This window comes from Balaenoptera musculus, chromosome 1 (assembly GCF_009873245.2).
Source record: "Balaenoptera musculus isolate JJ_BM4_2016_0621 chromosome 1, mBalMus1.pri.v3, whole genome shotgun sequence".
Taxonomy (NCBI): Eukaryota; Metazoa; Chordata; class Mammalia; order Artiodactyla; family Balaenopteridae; genus Balaenoptera; species Balaenoptera musculus.
This window is the reverse complement of record NC_045785.1, coordinates 108,089,527-108,114,591: the sequence shown is the minus strand read 5'-3', so window position 1 is coordinate 108,114,591 and position 25,065 is coordinate 108,089,527. Positions and strand designations below refer to the sequence as shown.

Genomic DNA, 25,065 nt, shown 5'->3' with positions numbered 1-25,065 from the left:
AGGCTGGGCAGTGACAAGGAAGGATCGAAAACAGTCACCTAAACAGTGTTTTAGTTGTTCTAAAAATTTGTTGAGACTGAGTAGACAGCCTCTTAAAACCAAAATGCAGAGCTGTGCTTACTGCTGTGGGGCTGCCACCCTCATGCTCTCCAGTCCCTCTCTTCTCCTCCTCCTGACCTCAGATAATAAGAAGCCTCCCACTGTTCCAACTGACCTCACAGACTGGTCACACCTCCTTGCACTTCCTGAACTTTCTGTCAAGGGCGTAAAATGGTCTCTTGGCTGCTGCTGTAACTCATCAAGTGCAAGTGTTAAACTCCTTGGTCTGTGTTCCTGCAAAAGAGAGTGTGAATTCAACTGACAGAGTTTGGGTACAACTTGCATTAAAGAGAAAAACAAAGTTAAAGTTATGAGTGAGGCCTTTAAGTCAATTCAACGCATAGCTGTGAAAATGTGTAATTGAAATTAGTGAGTTACATGCTTATACTATGAATGATCTTAAAGTGTTAAAGGAGATTCTTCTGTTCAGGGTACTGTCATGTGTAAAAAAAAGTGCTAATGGGATAAACTCCCCTGGGGTTTGCCACCAGTGGATGGGTCAAAGTTTAGCATGAGTGCCTGTACCCTCTAATGTCCAAAGTTTCACCGTGTAAATAATATCCTCTTGGTTGACGAGTCAAAAATTTAAATATCAACAGCTCTGACTGCAGTGTTATCAGACTGCTACTAGCAGGAGTGACTGATAAACCCCAATATGCAAGTAGCTTTCTTGTCAAGTAAAGTTACTTGGAACTAGGTGGATCAATCCCTCTGGCCATTCTCAATCCCTGTGGCAGCCAAAAGAAAAAAACAAAAACAAAAAAACCAAAACTGCTTTCTCTCAAAAAGTAAAGAACTCTGTATTTCTGATATGGAAGCCACCACTGCATGCTAGACTTATAACTCCTGCCAAAGTTTGACCTGTTTGTTTTACAGTAAAAATTGTTGTTCCACGGTCTTCTGGCCTCCATGCTTTTTGATGAGAAATCTCCATTATAGCTCAAATTTGAAAAATACAGAAATAACATTAAAGTAATAATCTCCATTGCCTACAAACTGGACTTTCCAAAATAAAGTGTTTAAAATATGGTGGGTGTAATTTAAAAAAATGGTGGAATTAGAGCACTTAATTGGTGGTGTTTGGCTAGAGGACCAAAGAATTCCCAAATCTCAACCTGCCAATAACTTAGGTTTGCTGGTTGGTGTGGGGGGTCCCTGAGGGAGATATGTACACAAAGAAAAGTAGCAAAGTGTACTGGTTATTACCAATAACAAACTTCCATTGGTAGGGCTTGTGCCATAGTAGATGGAATTCCAGTAAACTAGACCAGAACATAAGGGTCAGTTCGAGGTCTTAGAGGTTTTTCCTTCTGTCTAAGCACAAAACAACCTTTACCAAACTTCCCCAAATGAATCTGATGGTGCAAGTCCTATGAGAGGGCCAGAAAGAAGGCAGATGGAATGCGGATGCATGGTTGGAACCTCTCCCTGACACCAGTTGGGTTAGAAGTTTTGCTGCTCAGGTAGAAAGCAGCAGTAATAACCACACCCTTTGGTATGATGTTTTAATATACTGTGACCTCAACAATTAGAAAAGGAAGCTCAATATCTGTCCTGGATTGTGAAGAATGAGAAGTGTTTGCTCCCCCATTGGGTATTAAGGGTTGGGGAAGAGGAAGAGCAGAGAATGTCCCTTTTCTACATAAATACTTCCCTTTGATTTTCTGATGTTACTCTAAGTAATAATAAAAGAGAGAGATTAGGTAAGTCCATCAAAAGGCCATTTTCTTCCCATTGTCACCCCTCCTGTGTTTAATGCTGGGTCAGGAAATGGGCAACAAAACTGGCCAAGGAATGTCATTTTAATATTATAGCATAGCCTTCTAAAGTATGTGAGAACATGGCATAAAATCAGTTAATTTCAGGGCTACACTACCTAAGAGGTTACCAACACCTTCCCATTATATTTCCCTTCTTGAATTATAAATAATTGCATTATCTGTCTATCTATCTATCTATATGTAAAATATATACAAAATAGTACGTATTACTACATATTTGAATATACTCATCAGGTAATGTTATACAGTGGGCAATACATGACAGCATAAGCCAGCTACATCAATGTGAATAATGTAAGATGTGAAATCTTATTATTAAATTTTATTGTTATTATCACCATTATAGTAAAATTTTTTATTGTTTCCTTTAGATAAATAACAATATAGAAAAATTAATGATCCAATAAAGAAATTTCCCTCCACTAATGTCCTCATCAAAATAGATAAAGTGGCCATCAAAATGAAAATTAAATTATGAAAACAACTCCTCTCTAGTCTTAAAAAGTCTGCTGTGGATATAAACTACTATATATAAAACAGATAAACAATAAGGTCCTACTGTATAGCACAGGGAACTATATTCAATATCCTATAATTAACCATAATGGAAAAGAACATGAAAAAGAATATGTATATATATGTACAAATGAATCACTTTGCTGTACACCAGAAACTAACACCACATTGTAAATCAACTACACTTCAACAACAACAAAAAAAGTCTGCTGTGGTTCCAACCAGTCTTTGGTCTTCAGAAGCTGTTACTTTTATTTCTGGTGTTTATTTCTGCCAACACTTCCAAAGATGGACCTAGGGATCCTCCGATGTACCACGTCTGTGAAGTTCCTAAAGGTGAAGTATACGCATGAAACTATCCAAGCTACAGCTCCATATCCACAAAATTTAGAACCAGTGAGACCGCTGCAAGCAAAAAGGCCAGGCTTACATTTTTTATTGCGACTTATCTTACCTGGAAGGGTGAACACCAAAACAGAAGAGAACAGAGAAAGAGTCTTGAATTCTTTTAGTTTGTCTCCTGTGGACTTAAAAGACTATGGGGAAATTGAGTGTGAAGAGATTGATGGTAAATAAAGTTCAAAATCATATCTAAAAGATTGATAATTTCTAGTGTTGGTTTTAAATGTGGGGGAGAAAATTGTCTCATACAATTTGGGGCATGTAATTGGATTTATACTTTGGTGGTCCCCGCATATGGGAGTTTTAAATTCATAGTACATTTCACCTAGCTGTTCACTTTCTGGAATGTATTCTCGGTAAACAGTTAACCCCATGTCTCCTCCAGTCGTGGAAAAAAACGAATGATAGCAGTTAGAAAAAGCCAAACCTCGTAGGAAGCAAAACCTCCTTCCCTGACCGGGAATCGAACCCGGGCCGCAGCGGTGAAAGCGCCGAATCCTAACCACTAGACCACCAGGGAACTGCAAGTCGACAGCTCCTCTCCTTGCTTCTGACTAGAGGGACCTTTTCCCTTTGCTCTGGAAGGCCTTGAGTCTGCCGGAAGGGTCACCCGTCGTTCCAGAAATCCTTTCCTAAGGTCGTTCCCTGCCTGCTTCGTCCAAAAAAGGAGCCCGCAGGTGACGCTCCGAGCGCCCGCGAGGCCAGCCGGGTCTGCAAGTCTCGAGCGAGTTTCCTCATCCTGGCAGCACCTCAGATCTGGCCTGGTGACGCGTCTTTGCGAGGTGGCTGCGTGTGGAGAGAAGGTCACCGGTGACCGGGGAGCGTGCGAGGGGCCCGGTGGAGGCGGGAGGGAATGTGCGCGGGGTGAGAAGGGGCCGCGCACCGAGACCCGGCATCTCCATCGTCCAAATGTACTCAGGCGGATGTAGCAACGGAGACGGCTTGGATGGAAAACGCTTTCAAATCAGGCTCCAAGGCCCTGAACTGGATTCCGGATCTTCCCCATACAACCTGCTGCACCTGCAGTTTTCTTACCTTAGTTGAGGGCAACTCCATCCTTCGTGTGCTCACGCCAAAAAAACTTGATGCCGGTCTTTCACAATCCACAACCTAATCAGTTAAGAAATCGTTTTTCCTTTCTGATTAACTGCGCACTTTGATCCACACAATCTTATTCTTGGTCTGATTTTGGCCCTCGACTCTCCTGATAAAGGCGTGGAAATCGATTCAACTCGCGACGCTCGGTCCGCCAAGGCTTCGGGGTTTGAGACCTTTAACCTCGGGAGCGTGGGGCCGGGCCGCGCTTGAGACTTTTCTTGGCTCCGCCGGTCCAAATCGGCCTCTTCCGGGCTTGTCCTGAGGGCCGTGGGCAGGGCCGGGCCGCCTCAGCGGGGTCCCTTCTCGCCGGTCGGGAGCCCCACACCTTGCGTGGCGCCGGCGGAGAAGCTTCCGGCGGTGTTGATTCAATTTGCCCGCGGCCCGCGAGACGCAGAGGCGCGGTGCGCGCGGGCGCACGCGGCGACTTTGTGGTTCTCGGGCACCCGCTGCCCTCCCGGCTCCTCTCGTTCTCCCTCGCGGGCAGTAACGTCCGGGCAGGAAGAGACCTGTAGGAGAAGGGCAGCCTCTCCTTTAAGTCCTGTCCAGTCAGGATCCAAAAACGGTCTTGAAGAGACAGAGGGAGAGGAGAAAACAGATTAAGGGAAAAGAAGAAATCCTATGCGAATTCCTCATCTAAACGCACCCTGAAGATGAAGTCGGCGTCCGCAGGGACCCGGTCCTCCCGGCGCTGGTGAAGGTGAGTCGAGTTCCCGTGAGCAGTTGGAGCCAAAGCCGACAACCTTGGCCAGGCGGCCAGCGAGTAAGCAGTCCCTCTGCCTCCCCAGATGGGCAGCACTTGAACTGGTAGCACTTGAACGTCTCTCCCTTGGCTTTTGATGGATTCCAAGGATGCAACAGATACGTCAATTTTTTAAATGCACTTACTTGGGGTAAGAGTACTTTAAAATCTTTTAGCAAAGGAAACGGTTTATGGCTGGTTTTGAACGACGACTTTCAGGTGTGGGGGAAATACGAAAACCAATACACTAGGGAAAGCAACTACTGTTAATGGCACAGACCCAGGAACGGCACTTCAGCCAGGTAGGTTTGTCCCTTAGGTTGGGACCACTTTGTTTTAAGTGCACTGTTGGTGGAACTTAAGATAAATCTAAAAAAAAAAAAAAAAAAGATAAATCTAGGACGTTCACAATGAATATTTTAATTTTAATAGATTTCAGTGAAAATACACATTCCAGAAGTCATATAACAAACACATGAGGCCAGCTTTATGCCAATTTTACAAAAACGAAAAGGAAAGATGATATATAAATGACAAGGCCTAATAAAATGCCTTTAAATATTGTTTTTTTCCACCAACATTTTTTCCGCCTTTGGATAGGTAGCATCTAACTCCTCTTTCTACGAAATCTGACAATCACTGCAAGATCCTAATATCAACTTTCTAGTTCCAGCTTACTCTTCCCTAAGCCTTTCCTCAGCATCTCCCCATCATCTTTTCTATACAATAGAAGTAAATTCTACTTCAGCCTTTAATTTGCAACCCCACACTCAACAATCAGCCTAGTAAATTAGGGTAGGCCCTCCAGGGGACTGTCCCTACAAAGAATAGAAAATTGCAAATCAAACATTGTATTCATGAGTGTAAGGAAAATGAACTTTTTTTTCAAAAAAAATCTAGATTCATTGTTGAATGTTGGGGATATTTTGTCTCTCAATCAGCTCTGAAGGTAACTGGAGATTTTTCTCTGGAGGCTGCAATAGAGGATCTTTGGCTAACAGGTCAGCCATAATACGTGAAGGCATGTATCCTACAATTAAATGAGAGGGATTAAGTGACAGCATATCTTGATGTGCATGGTGGCTACTTTAGTATATACACATTTCAAAATTTGTTGAGCTGTGTGAAAAAGTCAAACCTGGAAGACTTTAAGATTTACTATCAAGCTGTTTATTACTACAAACAAGATAGTATGGGAATGGCAAAAGGATACATGTATAGATAAATGGAACTGAATTGAGACACCTAAAACAGACCCACCTTATATGGTCAAATTATTTTTTTAAAAAGACCCTAGAGCTATTCAATGGGTAAAGGAATATCATTTCAATAAATAGTGCTGGAACAACTGGATATCCATGTCGTGAAAAAACCTGCAATCCCTACCTCACAATATACACAAAAGCTAATTTGAGTTGGATCATAGATCAAACCATACAAACTAAAGCTATAATGTTTTATAAGAAAATACATGAGACTATCCTTATGACCTGGTAGTAAGCAAAGGTTTTCTAAATATGACACAGAAAGAAGTAAAAAATACAATGAAACATTAGGCTTTAACAACATTAAAAAGTCTTTTCATGAAAATATACCATTAAGTAAGTGAAAAGTCAAGTCACAGATTGGAAGAAAATAGTTACAAGAGATATCTGTCAGATATCTGACAAAGACTATGTCTCCAGAATATATAATGAACTACTACAGTTCAGTATTAAAAATGGAAACACCCAGTTTTTAAAACAGGCAAAAGCTTAAACACACTTCAAAGAGGAAGATATATTAATGTCTAGTAAGCACATAAAAAGTGTTCAATATCATTAGCTGTCAGGGAAACAGATATTAAAACTACATTGAGATACCACTCCACTCAGTAGCATGGCTAAAATTATAATATCTGAAAACATCAAATCTTGGTGAAGATGTGGAAAAACTGGAATTCTCATACATTTTTAGTGGGACTGTAAAATGTTATAACCACTTTGGTTTGACAATTTCTTACACATTTAAACATAAATTTACATAAATATCCTTTTGTTCCCAGAAACACTTCACCTAGATATTCTTCCAAGAGAAATGAAAACACATGTCCATACAAAAAAAATTGTAGCAAGAATGTTCATAGCATTTTTATTCACAATAGCCAAAACTTGAAACAACCCAAATGTCCATTATCAGGACACTGGTAAACAAATTGTGGTATATCCATGCAACGGAATACTACTCAGCAATAAAAAGTAATAAACTTTTGATATACTCAACAATATGAATAAAACTCAGAGCCATTATGCAGAACACAACAGCGTTCATATTCCATTATTCCATTTACAATAACTTCTCGAAGACGTAAAACTAAGGTGCAAAATATCAGCACAGTGTTTTTCAAAAATAATGCAGAGGATAATGACAATGAAAATGATGATTCTACTAAGTATAACATTATTGATCGAGTAGCTACTAAATTCAGGCACAGCTAACAATGGTGGAATGAAGTAGACTACTCCTATTAGGCCCATTTTACAGAAGAAAGAATTGAAGCACATAAAGTTTAAGTTACTTGTCCAAGGCCACACAAGGGCTGAATCAGTTTTACAAACTGGAACCTGTGCTCCTGAGCACCGATTGACCAGGTCTTTCTTCTCAGTTTTAGGTTTTTCTGGTTTTCTCAGCTGTAGGGATAAGAGGAAGAGAGAGAAGGAAAGAGAGGGCCAAAGAAAGAGTGAGAGATGGAAGTACAAGGATCTGTAGTTATCAAAGAGCAGAGCAGGAAACTATTGTGAATGTTTTTACATCAAAGGTTGTAAAAATTTTGGGGAGTCTGGGTTGGTGGTCTGCAAGCAAGCTATGGATTCTATAGTGATTAAGTATTATGCTGAGGTCAGGAGATGAATCATATATGTAAAAGCTGAAAGCTAAAACATTAAAGCTTCTAGAATAAAATGTAGGAAAATATATTCACAACCTAGGGTTAGGAGAGATGTCTTAGGGTAAGATGCCTTAACAATAAAAGAAAAAATAAAGAAATTAGATTTCATCAAAATTAAAAACTTTTGCTCAGCCAAAATCACCATAAAGTAAAAAGGCAAGCCACAGACTAAGAGAAGATATTTGCAATATTCTTAACTGAAAATGACTCTAGTATTGAATGTATAGAGAACTCATAGAAATAATAACAAAAGCCAAGCCTTATAAAAATGAGCAAAATACTGGAATAGACTTTCTTCACAAAAGAGAATTTCTAAATGGGCAAAAGACCTAAGAGATGTGCAATATCATTACTTATTAGGGAAACACAAATTAAAACTACAATGAGATACCTTTATGCACCCATAAGAATAAGTAAAACTTTAAAGACAGAGAACGGCAAATGCTGACAAGAACGTGGAATAACTTATATCTTGCTGCTGTTGAGAAGGTAAACTCGCACAGTCATTCTGGAAAACTGTTTTGGCAGTTTCTAATAAAGTACACCTACCCTGTGACTGAGCAATTCTACTACAAAGTATATACTGAAGAAAAATGAATGCACATGTCTACAGAAAGGAATTGTACAAGCATATTCATAGCAGCTTTGTTCACAATAGCCAAAACTAGAAATAGCTCAATTATCCATCAACAGTGATACGGACACACACAGGAATAACCTTCATGAACAACACCAAAATAATACACTCAAAAACACAGATGCATCAAAAACATTATGTTGCATGAAAAGAAAGAGCCAGACACACACAAAAAGTATATTTATTTATGTGAATTTCAAAACAGTCAACACTAATCTATGAAGATAGAAATCAGATGGTTTACATTTACTTAATTATATGTTCTTGTTGAACCATTTTGAGGAATTTACAGACATCATGATCATTGAACCTAAGTACTTCAACATGCAAATGACTTCATCTCTTTGATTATCATTTATGGACTCCAATATTCTGTTTTTTAATCCACTAGACTGCGGTTAGCAAACTCTTTTCTGAAAAGTACCAGATAGTAAATATTTTAGGCTTTGCAGGCCATATGGTCTCTGTTACAACTGCTCAACTCTGCCATTGTAACACAAAAGCAGCCATACATAATACATATATGAATAGGCCTGGTTCTGTTCCAAAAAAAAAAAAAAAAATTTACAAAAACAGGCTGTGTGCCAGATTTGGCCAGTAGACCATAGTTTACTGACCCCTGCACAAAAATCACAATTCCTTTTCATGCTCAAATTATCACAACTTATGCCACTGGGAATTCCTTAAAGCTGGCTATGTGTTTTTGAAAAGATCCTAATAGTTTGTTAATGAGCATTGCTTTCTGGTCCAAGCTTTCCCATGCTCACCTTGTAATTCCCCTGCACCATTCCTGGAAGTAGTCATTTCTTTAAGAAGTCTGCTTCATTTTGTGGGCAATGGTATTAAAGACCAAAACCTGGACACTGTGGATACTCATTGAGCTTTGGGTGATGTTGATTTTAAACCAATTCAGTTTACAGTGCTAAAATAGATTCTAACTGAGTTTATTTCTTTTACATGTATCAAATACCCATTTAAAAATAACAGTGTGTGTGTATCTATTATAGATTTTTGGTTTGTGATTACCAGAGGTTTATATATAGTAATCTTTATATGTGTATTTATGTATGATTATTTTAAGTTGCTGACCTCTTAAGTTCAGACTCATTTTAACAACCCTGCATTTTTACTCCCCTCCTCCTATGATTACTGTTTTTGACATCATATTTTACATCTTTCTGTGTTTCCATTAACTACTTATTGTGGCTATAGATGATTTTACGACTTTTGTCTTTTAACCTTCCTACTAGGCTTTATAAGTAGTTGATCTACTACCTTTATTGTATATTTGCCTTTACCAATGAGATTTTTCCTTTCATAATTTTTATATTTCTAGTCGTGGCCTTTTCTTTTCTGCTTAAAGAAGTTCCGTTAACATTTCTTGTAAAACTGGTTTCATAGTGCTGAACACTTTTAACTTTTGCTTGTCTGTAAAACTTTTGATCTCTCCTGCAAATCTGAATGAGAGCCTTGTGGGGTAGAGTATTTACATTTTTCCCATTCATCACTTTAAATATATCATGCCACTCCCTTCTGGCATGCAGAGTTTCTGCTGAAAAGTCAGCTGATAGCCTTATGGGAGTTCCCTTATATGTAACTTCTTGTTTTTCCCTTGCTGTTTTTAATATTCTCTCTTTATCTTTAATTTTTGCCATTTTAATAACGTGTCTTAGTGTGATCCTCTTTGGGTTGATCCTGTTTGGGACTCTCTGTTCTTCCTGGACCTGAATGTCTGTTTCCTCTCCCAGGTTAGGGAAGTCTTCAGCTATTATGTCTTCAAGTATGTTCTCTGTCCCTTTCTCTCTGTCTTCTCCTTCTGGGACCCGTATAATGCAAATGTTAGTATGCTTGATATTGTCTCAGAAGTCTCTTAAACTGTCCTCATTTTTTAAAATTTGTTTTTCCTTTTTCTCTTCAGCTTGAGTGGTTTCCACTGCTCTGTCTTTCAGTTTGCTATTCTATTCCCCTGTATCATCTAATCTGCTGTTGATTCCTTCTAGTGTATTTTTATTTCAGTTATTCTTCAGCTCTATTTGGTTCTTCTTTATATTTTCTAACTCTTTGTTAAACTTCTCACTGTGTTCATCAGTTCTTCTCCCGAGTTCCTTGAGCATCTTGACCACTCCCTGTCCTTTAATATTTTTGATGTGAAAACATCCACAATGTTTTCCAACTTTGTTCTTAAACAACTACAGGCTCTTGTACATTTCTCTCTTTCAGGTCCTCTCTCTCCATTTCTCCCTCCCCATTCTGATACAGAATAAAAACAGTTCTCTTCTCTCAGGATCTGGCCTGGGTCTCTACACAAGCCTCCTGGGAGGTCTTGTTGTCCTTGACCATGCCTCCCCTTCTTCTTTTCCTCCTCCTGAAGTTTCCCTTTTGGCCCTGAACCTTTCCCCATGCCCACCCACTGACCCACCACCCACTGAGACTGAATGCAATTGAGTTGAATGCATGGAGCTCAAGCAGCACAGATGGTGCCCTGTAGGCCCCTCCATTGTCCCACCTGTGGGACATTGCACACTTCAAAATCAATTGACCAAAATAGAGCCCTTTAAAATAAGACTCTCCGTTTTGAAAAACCTTTCTTCTATTTCTGCTCTCAGAGTTCTTCAAAGGACTAAAAGCTTAAAGGCTACAATGTATGGAAATAAACAAATACCAACCAAATGAGAAAAGCAGAGGCAGTTTATTCAGAGCTTGCTATTATTACAAGGGAGTCAGCCAGGGTTACTTGCATTTTAGCAGAGGCTCAAAGGCGGAGGAGTAGGAAAGCTTTATAGTGAAAAAAAGGGAAGGCTTCAGGTGTGCCCTGATTGGAGGCTGTCAGCATGGAGAAGCTGTAGGTGGACTAACTGGAAGCCAGGCATCCTATATGACTGGTTGGGGGTGCATATTTGGCTTTCTCTAGTTGGTTCTAAGTTGCAATGGGAATAAAAATTAGGGAAACTATCCTTTATTAATGAAGTCCTGGCCGTTTTGAGCCAATTATTCCAGAACTTATTGTTTAGCTTCCTGGATTGTTACTAGAGATAACAGTCTGACTTCCTACAAATCTGACTTATAGCAGGTTAGCTTCCTGAGGGTTTATTGTTAGATAGAAAGTGTTGGTTTCCTGGGCGGGTGGCTGCAGGTTGTGGATCAGAGTTCTATATTTCTCTACCATCTAGCCATTGTCTATTTGTATGTTCAGACTCTCAAACTGCATTGGTTCCACAAGTCCTAAATGAGCTCCTTGGGTGTTAAGCTTGCCTTGGGCCCCACTCGGCTGGTGGTTGGGTGAGGAGAGTGCCCTCCCTGGGCATCTGGGGAGAGGGGGGTACTGATTTCTGAAGCTGGTGAGGGTCAAGGCAGGGTGAGACCATTCAGGTGCCCTGGTTTCAGAATCACCCTACACAACAGCTTCAAATGTGACAAACAACTTAATTTGTGGATCTAATCTCCCTAGTTTTATGAGGCTTTGGAGCCTGCCTAGTCATATTGCAGAAAGTGGGTGGAATCCATTTGTGTTAAATGAGAGATCACTCTCTATTACAATGAAAATAGGAAGTTTACTGTGTCTCTGTGGCGTAAGTGCATTTTGCCATTACCCAAAGTTTGGTCATTCCATCATACCAGGAGAAGGTGTAAATCTTTTACAATATCCAAACTGGTATCAACGAATTGCTCACTTACCTTTCTGTCATCTAATGGCGACTTCTTGTCCTCTCATATCCTCCCAGAAGATCTGTTGGGAAGAAATATACAATTGGGAGACACGAACTTCCTAGAAACAGGAACAAGAGAGGCCTGATGTAACCTGTGTTTAAGAGCATTGGTTCTGGATGAAATCATCTTTTTCCTCTTTGAGCTAGTAACAAATTTTATGTACTTCATTTTTTTTTAACTGTATAAATAGTACCTTACCAGCCAGATGTGCCTGGATTTAGTAATTGCTCAATCATTGTTATTATCCTCTGCCTTATTTTTGATGAAGGCATTTCTTCCTTTGTTTGTACCTTTGTTTGTACCCTTTACACATTGTTTTTTTTTTTTTTTACACATTTTTTTTTTTTTTTAGAAATTCACGTTCTTTTATTTACTTATTTATTCCATTTATGACTGTGTTGGGTCTTCGTTTCTCTGCGAGGGCTTTCTCTAGTTGCGGCAAGTGGGGACCACTCTTCATCGCGGTGCGCGGGCCTCTCACCATCGCGGCCTCTCTTGTTGCGGAGCACAGGCTCCAGACGCGCAGGCTCAGTAATTGTGGCTCACGGGCCCAGTTGCTCCGTGGCATGTGGGATCTTCCCAGACCAGGGCTCGAACCCGTGTCCCCTGCATTGGCAGGCAGATTCTCAACCACTGCGCCACCAGGGAAGCCCTACACATTGTTTTTTAAAGTGGGTTGGTTTCATGGTTTTATGATTACAAATAATGCTGTAGTCATCATTTTTGTACACATATCTTTTGTCACTTGTGCAACTATTAGGAAACAAATTGGTATAATTTATTCTCTTCTGGAGCAAATAGACAAACTAGGTCTCTAAAAATTCAAAAGATGTACTGCCTAGGTTGGTTTATGTATACTAACAATCACTTATATAAATTGAAAATAAGAGAAATTAAGTATTTTTTTAAAAGGTAAATGTTACTGTTTATAAGTTCAGAGAGTATTTGGCTCCTTTCAATTTTCATAGATAATTATTTTGTGCCTTTTCTATGTGTATCCCTGAAGTTATTATTACTATTATTATTATTATTAATTATTTTGAGTAATGAGATGACTTTCCCATGCTCACCAAATCAAAAATGCCACCTGGACCATTGTCGTCTGGCCATTCTAACAACAGAAAAAAAAGCAGTTATTTATATAAAATTAAGAACCTAACATGCTAAAGATATGATCTGAGACTCTATAGATTTCACCAGTTTGTGACTTATGAGGATTTCTACTCTGGCTCATTGTTCTTAAACTAGAACACGTGACCCATAACTTATCACTGACTTTGGTTCAAATAAATAAAACAGCTCAAGCTTTAGATACTCTACAAATTAGCATAAATGTGTTACCTAGAAGAGTCCATAATTGTGAAATTACCCTTTACTATTTACTGGCCAGCTACACAAATGCTATTTTACCTTTTTGAACTAAGGACTTAAAAAAATTAATCAATCAGTCAATTAAAAAGTTTACCTTGTTAGCTAAGGTTGACCAAACTGATTCTGGAGCCCTATTCTCTTAGTTAGGCCTAGGCGAACTGGAAAATTAGGTATGAAGTTGATTCCAAATTACTTATGATATTTGTGATTTTACTCATACTTCTTCCACTAATATTCATGTGTATAAATGTTGGTACAGAACCATTATCCTGTGGTAACATCCTACTGATTATTATGTATCAAAAAGAGACTGAGGCTGCCATAGTCAAATTGGCTCCATTAGAAGCAGAATTTTGACTAAACGCTGGCAGGTTAAAAATTCTGAAGAAGAAAATGGCACAAACCTGGTCTAACTAATACAGAGGTTCCAACAGACGGCACTGGCAGATATAACTTGTCATGCACAATTTTTAGCTAAATTTTCAATGCTATCCAGAAAACCCCAAAATCACTGATATTGGTTTCTCCCATGGACCAGTGAAATTGTTCCTAAGGCAGACTGCTCAGACTGTCCTTTTAGAGATTCCAGAATATCAGCTTATGAAAAAAAGGAAGGGGAGAGAGAGAGAAATCCATCATTCCCTGGTTGTGTTTTCTTTTCTCCCCCTCACCTATTTTGTTTTAATATATTTGGTGGGCTGGGGTGGGAGGGGGCTTTATTTGAAGATCAACAGTTCTCCTTCATATATGAGAGTAAATTATGTACTCATAACTGTCTCTGAGTTATTTTTAACACTATCTATTAATATGGACACATAACATACAAATACATACACACACATTTATAATACTCATGATTTACTTTTTAAATGAAAATGTGAGTTTACATTCATATACCTTGGATCCTCTAAAGACTAGCAGGAAGAAGCAGCAGATTGCAGAAAGCTGACAGCAGAACTGAAGAGCAAAAAGATCTCTGCTATGAGCCAGAAAGTGAAAAGCCAGGCTGTAAAGGAGAAATATATCTCTCGTGGTTCAGAAAAGCTGGTTGCTGGGCTGAAATGCATTTTTAAAAATGTCCGGAGTCTCTCTGGTACTCAGATCCCAAACCCAGCTGGAAAAAAAATTCTGATCCTACTCAAAAACATTTGAATCCAGTGAAAAACCAAATCTAATAAATCAAACAAAACCAAACCCAACTCAAGACAGACACATTAGATTGACTCAGCCCTTCACACTAGAGGCCTGATAGAAAAATGGGTATGTCTATACCTGGGAGTAAATATTTACTTCTGTCTCTACACTGTCAAACACACTGTCTGGCACATATTAAAAAGTTACAAGAGGCACAGTGAAGCAAAAAAAGTGACATATAATCAAAAGAAAACATCAGTCAGTAGAGACAACCCCCGGGTGGCCTAGATGCTGGACCATTATACAAGGGCTTGAAAATAAACATAAGAAATATGTTAAATGACCTAGCAAACAAAAAAGTAGGCAACCCATGTGAGTAAAAAAAAATGTGAATCAATGTAAAGAAAACACTGTTTTCAATGATAAAGGTACATGAACATGGCTAAATATGAAAGTGTTACATTCATTAATGAACTTAGAAAAGCATGATTTTGTCTCATTTTTTATGAGATGTCCTCCCTCCTCACTGTCCCTCCAGGAGCACTCCCTCGTCCCTAAGTCAAGAAGATGGGGGTGCTCAGCTGTCCCCTCTGTCCTATGAACACAAAATGCACTGTTACCCTTAGGAGCCCCTCTAAGGGAACTCCCGAGTTCAGACCAGAAGAATCAAGGCCCATAAACACTTCTGGTTGGGAGATGTGATTGCATCATCTCTGGAACCATGGAGTCTGTTTCTGGGGAAGATTAAATGGGTTTTTTTATTCTCTCTCTCCTCTTCTTCCTTCTTTCATTAATTGGTTCTGAGTGTTTTGTAAGCCTTCCTTTCAATCTTCTTTTTCTCTTTGAAATCTTGGAGGTTGAACAAGAAGGAGGGGATGCAAATCTTAGTGAAGTCTTCTCAGTTACCCGTGAGCATGGTGGCCAAGGGGAGGGGCTCTGGAGGCAAACTGCCTGGGTCTGAGTGCTGGCTCTCACTGTCACAGGGATGGGACCCTTAAAATTAGCTCAGTCTTTTAGTGCCTCAGCGATCTCATCTGCAGCAAAGGGGTGGTAATATCCTACACTATCTTTTAGGATTGTTATGTGAACTTAATAAGTTATTACCTAGTAAAGCACTGAGGAACAGTGCTGGCCTCACAGTAAAGCTCCAAGAAAGCTGTTATTGTTGTTATTATTATTAAGCCGTTTATTTCCACTTCAAACTGTACCACTGCTGACTTTCAACATTCCCTAGAATAAATTAGGGATGTTTAGTGGCTTGGTTGGCCTCTTCTCCCGCATATTAGTGACCAATATCTGGAAAACTGGTTACTGGCAAGGTTTGATACTGATCTAACTGAAGTGCAGACAGTTCAGCAGGGAACTGGATCAAACTTCATCAAATCCTTGGACCTTATGCAGGCACGACGATTTTTCAGCTCATGGTAGAAAGTCTTTTGCACGTGATTCTAGGAAGTGCTTTTAATATCCAACCAGACTTACGCAAATATTATAAGAAAAATCCAGGTATGTATCAGTGACCCCTTCTTTTTTGTTGTCCTTAAGAAATCAAAGTAGGAAATTTTAGTTTACCTGGAATTTGTAGATTTCCTCTTTCAGTTATGATGGAGTATCTGTAGCAAACCAGCACACACCCTGAAAACAAGTAGATAAAATCTGATTTAAAGGAATTCTGTTTGAAGTCTTTGGAAAGCTACCAATGCAGTTAGGACACACAGAGCCAGTTCTAGAGTGAAGCTCATTGGAATGAAACCAATTCTCTGCTTTTTCCCCTCAGGGCATTTGCCAGTTCTTGGCAAGGAACAAGAGGCTGAGAAGCTGGGTAGAGGGCAGCTGCTAAGAGTCAGAAAAAAATAGTAGCACTTTAAGTAATCTCATGGGATCAGGGATTGGGAATTGAGGAGTAGGGGGTTGGAGAGGGGGCAGGGAAGGCTTGTGGAGCTGTCCAAGTATTCAGACTTGAGGAGCCAGGATCCTGGAGTGCATTGGGAAGTGAGCTGGACACTTGGTAAAGGCTTTCCCCTCAAAGCATTTGCAAATGCAGCTCTATGCCGGCAAGAAGCTATGAAAGAAAGCAGAGTACAGCTGAAAGAAGAGCAGTTTTCATTGGTACCATGGTACAAAGGAGATAGATATAAATTGAAGTTCAGGACCCTCCAAAGAGATGGTGCTTCTCAGATGGGAGCCCTAAAGCAGCAGCCTAGGTGTGTTGGAAAAACCAGATGTATATTAAGACTTCCCATGAGGGCAAACAAACTGTAAATCAGTTTAGTCATGGAATAGATTGAGGCAATCTGCCCCTCTATAATATCCCCTCACCAATAACTTTATTCAAAGTCTCCATTGTTTTTCACACATCCGGGCCATTATCCAATCACATTTTCCAGGCATAGAAAGAAATAAGACCAAGAGGAAAAAAGCAAACAATAGAAACTGACTCGTAATATGATTAAGCTATTGGCGTTACCAGATAGGAACACTAAAATATGTATGTTTCAGGTGTTCAAGGACATAGGTGACAAGATGGAAACTTACATCAGAGATTAGTAATCTATTAAAAAATCAAATGGAAATTCTAGAACTGCTAACAATAGTTATTGTGATATAATTTACAAATAGTACAATGCATGTATATAAAGTGCGCAGCTTGATGAATCTTGACAAATGTACATACCCTTTTAACCACTGGCCAGACCAGGTTCTATAGAACATCAACTCAGGAAGTTTCCCTCATGTAAGTTTCCAGTGAAAATACCTCAAAGAAACAACTACTCTTCTGATTTCTATGCCTACAACTTAGCTTTGCCTCTTCTGCCGGCCTGGAACTAACTGGAATCATACATGAGTAACACAGAGGAATATTAAAATAGCTATGTTTTGGATATTCAAAAACATTCTGTCCAGAGGCATCCTTTGCTGAACATAGTGTGTTGGAGGGATTTATTCATGTTATTGTGAATATTAAATTGTGAATATTAAAACTCATTTCTTCCTAATTATTTTGCATTTTGCTATTATCTATGCTCTTGAGGTTTACCATCTTAACCATTTTTAAGTGTACAGTTCAGTGGCATTAAATACGTTCATGTTATTATGCTACTATCACAACTCACCATCCATCCACAGAACTCTTCATCTTGCAAAACTGAAATTCTCTACCTATTAAACAATAACTCTCCATATCTCCCTCCCCCCAGCCCTTGGTAACCACCATTCTTATTTCTGACTCTATTAGTTTGACTATTCTAGGTACCACAGGTAAGTGGAATCGTACCCACTTAAAAAAAAATGTGAATTTCACCACATAGAAGTAGAATCTTTTGCCCTTTTGTGACTGGCCTATTTCACTTAGCAAAATGTCTTCAAGGTTCATCCATATTGTAACATGCATTAGAATTTCCTTTTTTTAAGGTTGAATGGTATTCCATTGCATGTATTATATACCACATTTTGTTTATCCATTCCTCTGCTGAATGGACAATTGGGTTGCTTCCACCTTTTAGCTATAGTGAATAATGCTACTATGAATATGGTTGTACAAAGATCTCTGAATCCCTGCTTTCAGTTCTTCTGGGTATGTACCCAGAAGTAGAATTGCTGGATCATATGGTAATCCTATTTTTAAAAAATTTTTGAGGAACTGTTATACAATTTTCCATAGCAGCTGTACTATTTTACACTCCCATCAGCAGTGCATAAGAGTTCCAATTTCTCCACATCCTTGACATTTGCTTGGTTTTTTTTTTTTAAATAGTGGCCATCCTAATGGATGTGAGGTGGTATGTCTATAGTATTTATGTGGTGGATATAATATCTATATATATCACGGTGTGCTACTTAGCATCCCTTCCCACCTCTGTATTCAGTGATGTCTCATTGGGAGCTTAAAATTGGCCACAGTGAGAGTATTTACTCCACAGAGATAGGCAAATGTTACAAATCAGGACTTTATCCCCAGGAGTGCTTGTTGTTAAACACTTATCAGCACACCATTGAAATGGAGGCTTAGGAAGTGGGAAACAAGGTAATCCCTCTCACTCCTGTTCTGCCTGTGACTCTCTTTATAGTCTCAGCTGCTGTGTCACTAAAAACTATTGCTTGCATTTGCCATCCATTCCCTCCATTCCATGGCCTAGGTCTTACTGGGCTCTGTCAAGGGCCATTTCCAATGGCTTTTTGGCAGCCCAGGCAACTCTATCAAGACCCGAGTGAAAGAATATATAAATCTGTTAGATTTTTAAAATCAGCACCAACATTAAGTATCCATTAATCATATTAAAGGAGATAAAATATTTTAAGGGCTTTGACAAAGTGGAAAGTAAATTGTAGATTCAGAATTCAATTCAAAACAGACATTAGTAGAGTATAATGTTTATACAGATTTTTTTAAAAAGCAATGCAAAAACAATCATCTGTTAAGTAGCAAAGTTGGGTGAGGGTGGGAGTTCAGAAAGTTAAAATTGACTTGTTAAATGAAATCCCTACGTGTTTCCCTACTTCAAGGGAAAGAAATCCAACATTGCATTGGGATATATTAATTATTATGGAATGAAAAGATTATGATTAATGAAAAATCATTATGCTAAATTTATTAGTCATACTTAGAACATATACTCCAGTTTTTGATCACTATGCTCTTAAAAGAATATAAGGAGCAAAATCTGGAGAATTCCCAAAGAGAAATGGTGAGAATCACTAGAAGCCTTAAAAAATTCATTTACGAAAAGCCACAAGAATTGTTTTTATTGAAACTATCTTCAAGAAAATAAAAGGTGTTAAGAAAATATTATTTGTTTGATGTTTTCTATGCAACAGCAAGATTGAACAAGGAAAATATGCTTAGATTTTTCTTTAGAAATTGATTGGTTGGTAGTATGAGCAAAAGAATACACAGATACTAAAACTGGCTGGTAAGAGAGGTGGTCTTTATTGATAGGGACATCCAGGGAGAAACAGATAGCCTTGTGTTGGGTATGGCGGGCCATCAGAAAGCAGGGCTTCCTCAGGTTCTGTAGCTACCTCCACATTCCAATTCTAGGATTACAACTTGAGACCAGACACTCTGAGTCCTTCCCATGGTGCTATTGTTGAGTCCCAGTTACTGAGATTTGAATTCTGACATCTCAAACTTTGTTTCTGCCTACATGACTGTCAAAACTTAGGGATATGTAAAGCAATATACTCCAATAAAGATGTTTAAAAAAAAAAAAAAAAACTTAGGGATGATAAAAAGGCTTTCTGATTTCTGAAGGGACACTCCCAGGGAGTTTTATCTCAACTGTAAGAATCAAAAATACTCATCCTTTAGCCCAGTTTAAAGCCCATTTATTTTCATTTGTTTACTTGCTTGTTTTTAGTTCTAAAGCTTCTCTGGACCCTCCTCTTCCTCTTCATAGCAAGCAGCGTCTCCCCTTACTTGCTGCATCTTTCCTTCAACCCAGTGGATCACCAGGGTCTTCATGGCTGATAAAGAACTGTTCCAGGGGGCACATTGTAGGCTTCATTGTTTACTTTCTTGTAGGTTCTGCTCTTGTGATTTTTATGCTCCTAGGGGACCCTTCATAGTAATCCAGCCTCTTTAAACCATTATTTTGTTTTGATTCCTCTAGGTAGCTTTGGAGGAAAGTCTAGCCATTGTGGAGACCCAGATGCATTTCTTTTCTATCTTTCCTTTTAAAGGAGGCAGTAAGAGGGTTCTTTGTGAGAAAATGCTCCAACTGAAGACTGTGATGCATCAGCCCTTAGAGAAGAAGGGACCTGCTGAGAGGGGAGTGAATGAGCGGAAGACTCAGCCTGAGAAAGCAGGATTCTCCTCTGTGTCCCACAGTGGGTAAGAGACTCTTTGTTCAGAGACTTCTTCTGTCAGAATTAAGTCATTGCTATCGTAGCAGCTTTCAGGGTCTGTATTCAGGCTTTGTACCTTAACTGTAGTGCTTTCTCTTAAGACCTTCCTGGAAATTCTTTAAAGAAAATTCTGTAGTATTTTTATTTTATTTTATTTTTTAAAAAAGGTCCACAACACGGAACCAAGTTGTGTTTGACTTTTTAATTTTTTTTAAAGATTTTTTGATGTGGACCATTTTTTTAAAAAGTCTTTATTGAATTTGTTGCAATATTGCTTCTGTTTTATGTTTTGATTTTTCGGCCGTGAGGCATGGGGGATCTTAGCTCCCTGACCAGGGATCAGACCTGTACCCCCTGCATTGGAAAGCAAAGTCTTAACCACTGGACCACCAGGGAAGTCCCTGTATTCTTATTATTAATTACTTTATATTATTCAGAGTAATTTGGTTTTATTCTAACTAACAATGCATGTATTCACCAAATATATGATCTCATGGGTGCTTGAGATTTCATGGAACTCTTCCAGTCAGAGTCAATGCTCTTTTCTGCATTGATGGGAGCACATACGAATCTCCTGTTACCTGAGATGTTTTGGTGGTGAAAGCTGACCCACATCAGTGCCTGAGGAGGTAGACTTACACAGAGGCTCCTCCATCTCCACCCCATTCTCTTGGAAGCTCATGTCCCTGGTTTCTAGAATGGCAATTTGGATAAACTCAATATTTTAAATTTATTTTTTATTGAGGTGACATCGGTTTATAACATTATATAACTTTCATGTGTACAATCTTATATTTCTACTTCTGTATACACTACAGTGTGATCAGCTCAATTTTAAAAATAAGCTTACAAAATTGCCAAATAATGGCCTGTTGGCTAGATTTGTCAGTCTGTCTTTAATGGCTGTTTTCCTGTAACTTTTGGAAGGCATTCAATTAATATGGGGATAATCTATTATACAGTTACCTGTGAGCACCAGTTACTGAAATACTAGATCATCACTGACTTGCTTAGTGGTTGAAGTGCAGCTTTGGAGGTGGTTAGATTTTGCTTCATGCTCCATTGGGTCACTGTCAATATGTACCACTTAAATTTCACTGACCCAGAGAATAATGTTAGAGCTAAAATAACCTGAGAGTTATTTTAGAACTGAGAACACTCAGGCCCAAAGATACAGTTGCTTGATCACAGTTGCACAGTAGCCTTTGGCAGAAATAATGTCAGAATCCTAGACTCTCAATTCACAAAGCCTACACTCACTTTGTCAAAGGCATTTTAAAAATTTATATTCTTGTGATCATTCATTTTAAAAATTTATATTCTTGTGATCATTCTTTTTAAAAAATAGACTTTATTTTTAGAGCAGTTTTAAGTTCAGAGCAAAATTCGTGGAAAGTACAAAGAGTTCCCACATACCTATCCCTGACCCCGCACATGCATAGCCTCTTCCCCCAATATCAACATCCTGCACCAGTGTCGTATATTTGTTGGTATTTGTTGCAATTGATGAACATCATTATCACCCAAAGTCAGTAGTTTACATTAGGGTTCGTTCTTGGTATTGTACATTCTATAGGTTTTGACAAAAGTATGATGACATGCATCCACCATTACAGTATCATATAGAATGATTATTCACTGCCCTAAAAATACTCTGCTCCACCTATTCATCCTTCCCTCCCTTTTAATCCCTGGCAACCACTGATTTTTTACTGTCACCATAGTTTTGCCTTTTCTAGAATGTCATATAGTTGCAGTCATACACTATCTAGCTTTTTCAAACTGGCTTCTTTTACTTAGTAATATGCATTTAAGATTCCTCCATGTCTTTTAATAGATTGATTGTGCATTTCTTTTAAGAACTGAAAAATATTTCATTTTCTGGATGTACCACAGTTTATTTATCTGTTTGTCTACTGAAGAACATCTTGGTTGCTTCCAAGTTTTGGCAATTATGAATAAAGCTGCTATAAATATTGTGTGCAGATTTTTATGTGGACATAAGTTTTCAACTCATTTGGGTAAATAGTGAGGAGTGTGGTTGCTGGATCATATGGTAGGAATATGTTTAATTTTGTAAGAAACTGTCAAACTGTCTTCAAAAGTAGCTATAGCATTTTGCATTCCCACCAGCAATGAATGAGAGTATCTGTTGCTCCACATCCTCACCAGCATTTAGTGTTGTGAGTATTCTAGATGGTCACCATTCTAATGATGTATAGTAGTATCTTATTGTTGTTTTAACTGGCAGTTCCATGGTGACATTGATATTGAGCATTTTTATATGCTTATGTACTCTCTGTATATCTTCTTTGGTGTCTGTTCAGGTCTTTTGCCCATTATTTAATTGAATTGTTTGTTTTCTTATTGTTGAGTTTTGAGAGTTCTTTGTGTATTTTGGATGACAGTCCTTTATCATATATGTCTTTTTCAAATATTTTCTCCATGTCTGTGATTTGTCTTCGTCTTCTTACTCTCTTGACCATGTCTTTTGCAAAGCAGAAGTTTTAAATTTTAAAACTTGGTATTGTATCTAAAGAGTCATCACCAACAGCAGAAACTAACACACCATTGTAAAGCAATTATACGCCAATAAAGATGTTAATATAAATTAATAAATAAATAAAAAGTAAAAAAAAAGGAGTCATTACCAAACTCAAGATCATCTAGATTTTCTGTTGCATTATCTTCTAGGAGTTTCATAGTTTTGTGTTTTACATCTAGGTCTATGATCTATTTTGAGTTAATTTTTGTGAAGGGTATAAGGTCTGTATCTAGGTTCATTTTCTTTGCATGTGGATGTCCAATTGTTCAGCACCATTTGTTGAAAAGACTGTCTTTTCTCAATTATATTGCCTTTACTCCTTTGTCAAAGATCAGTCAACTATATTTTTGTGGGTCTGTTTCTGGGCTTTCAATTTTGTTCTATTGATTTGTCTATTCTTTCACCACTACCACACTTTCTTGATTACTATAGGTATATAGTAAGTCTTAACGTTGGTAGTGTCTGTCCTCTGACTTTGTTCTTCTCCTTCAATATTATGTTGACTCTTCTGGTTCTTTTGCCTCTCCATGTAAACCTTAGAATCAATTTGCCAATATCCACAAAATAACTTGCTTGGAATTTTGACTGTGATTGCCTTGGATCTTTAAATGAAGTTGGGAAGAACTGACATCTTGACAATATTGCATTTTCCTATCCATGAATATGAAATATCTCTCCAGTTATTTAGTTCTTCTTTGATTTCCTTCCTCAGAGTTTTGTAGTTTTCCTCACATGGGTCTTGTACACATTTTGTTAGATTTATACCTAAATATGTCATTTTGGGGGGTGCTAATGCAAACTGAATTGTTTCAATTCCAAATTCCACTTATATGTTGCTGGTATATAGGAAAGAAGCTGACTTTTGTATATTAACCTTGTATTCTGCAACCTTACTGTAATCACTTATTAGTTCCAAGAGTTTTTTGGTTGATCCTTTCAGATTTTCTACATAGACAATAATGTCATTGCAAACAAAGACAGTTGTATTTCTTCCTTTCCATTCTGTAAACCTTTTATTTCTTTTCCCTATCTTATTGCATTAGCTAGGAATTCCAATATGATGTTGAAGAGGAGTGGTGAGAGGGGATAACCTTACCTTGTTTCTGATCTGAGTGGAAAAGCTTCTGGTTTCTTACTACTAAGTGTAATGTTAGTTGTATGTTTTTTTGTAGATATTCTTTATCAAGTTGAGAAAGTTTCTTTTTATTCCTATTTTGCTGGGAGTTTTTTGTTTTGTTTTATTTTGTTTTAATCATGAATAGGTGTTGGATTTTGTCAGATGCTTTTTTTTTACATCTATTGATAAGATCATGTGATTTTTCTTCATTAGCCTATTGATGTGATGAATTACATCAGGTGATTTTCAAATGTTGGAGCCAGCTTTGCATGCCTGGAATAAATCTCACTTGGTGTGTTGTATAATTCTTTTTATACATTGTTGACTTCAATTTGCTAATATTTTGCTGAGAATTTTTGCACATGTGTTCATGAAAGATATTGGTTTGTAGTTTTTTCCTTATAATGCCTTTGTCTGGTTTTGATATTAGGGTAATGTTAGCTTCATAGAATGAGTTAGAAAGTATCTCCTCTGCTTCTATCTTCTGGAAGAGACTGTGGAGAATTGTTGTAATTTTTTCCCTAAATATTTGGTAGAATTCACTAGTGAACCCATCTGGCCCTGGTGCCTTCTGTTTTGGAAGGTTATTAATTATTGAATCAATGTCTTCAATAGATATAGTTCTATTCAGATTGTCTATTTCTTCTTGTGTCAGTTTTGGCAGATTGTGTTTTTCAAGAAATTGGCCCATTTCATCTAGGTTATCAAATTTCTGGGATTAGAGTTATTCATAGTATTCCTGTATTATCGTTTTAATGTCCATGGGATCTATAATGATGTCCTCTCTTTCATTTCTGTTATTAGTAATTTGTGTCTTCTCTCTTTCTTAGTTAGCCTGGCCAGAGGCTTATTGATTTTATTGATGTTTTTAAAAAAACAGCTTTTATGCAAAAAAATTACCTAGATACATTTTAATTGTTATTGTGATAAGTGCTATTTATTATTTGGGAACTGGCTGAGAGTAAATAATAGACCTATAGAATCCAGAATAATAAATGTGTTTCAGAAAAGAGCCTTGTTTTAAAAGTAGAATTAGCTTTATTTATATCTCAGTGACCCCTGAAAGTCAGAAGAAGAGGATGCATGATACTGATAAAGATACTAGGTTGGGAGTTTGAAGCCAAAATTTTTAATGATGGCTCTTTCAC

At 38.1% G+C, this 25,065-nt stretch overlaps 2 protein-coding genes across 4 annotated transcripts in view; one reads left to right on the top strand and one right to left on the bottom strand.

The window, feature by feature from the left end:
* FCGR1A (Fc fragment of IgG receptor Ia) overlaps positions 1–19,872 on the bottom strand; it is a 49,561-nt gene extending 29,689 nt beyond the window's left edge. Inside the window, 3 exon segments of the mRNA XM_036863606.1 lie at positions 4,340–4,434; positions 4,540–4,584; positions 19,828–19,872. Of these exon segments, the coding sequence (XP_036719501.1) occupies positions 4,340–4,434; positions 4,540–4,584; positions 19,828–19,872 (185 nt within the window).
* LOC118901745 (myomegalin) overlaps positions 1–25,065 on the top strand; it is a 73,773-nt gene that overhangs the window by 33,473 nt on the left and 15,235 nt on the right. For 2 of the 3 annotated variants that reach the window (XM_036865277.1, XM_036865286.1), the window contains exon 2: positions 20,091–20,241. In XM_036865277.1, the coding sequence (XP_036721172.1) occupies positions 20,091–20,241 (151 nt within the window). Of the gene's footprint in view, positions 1–4,635; positions 4,787–20,090; positions 20,242–25,065 lie in introns of those variants that run through there. The other variant, XM_036865295.1, reaches the window with a different exon arrangement.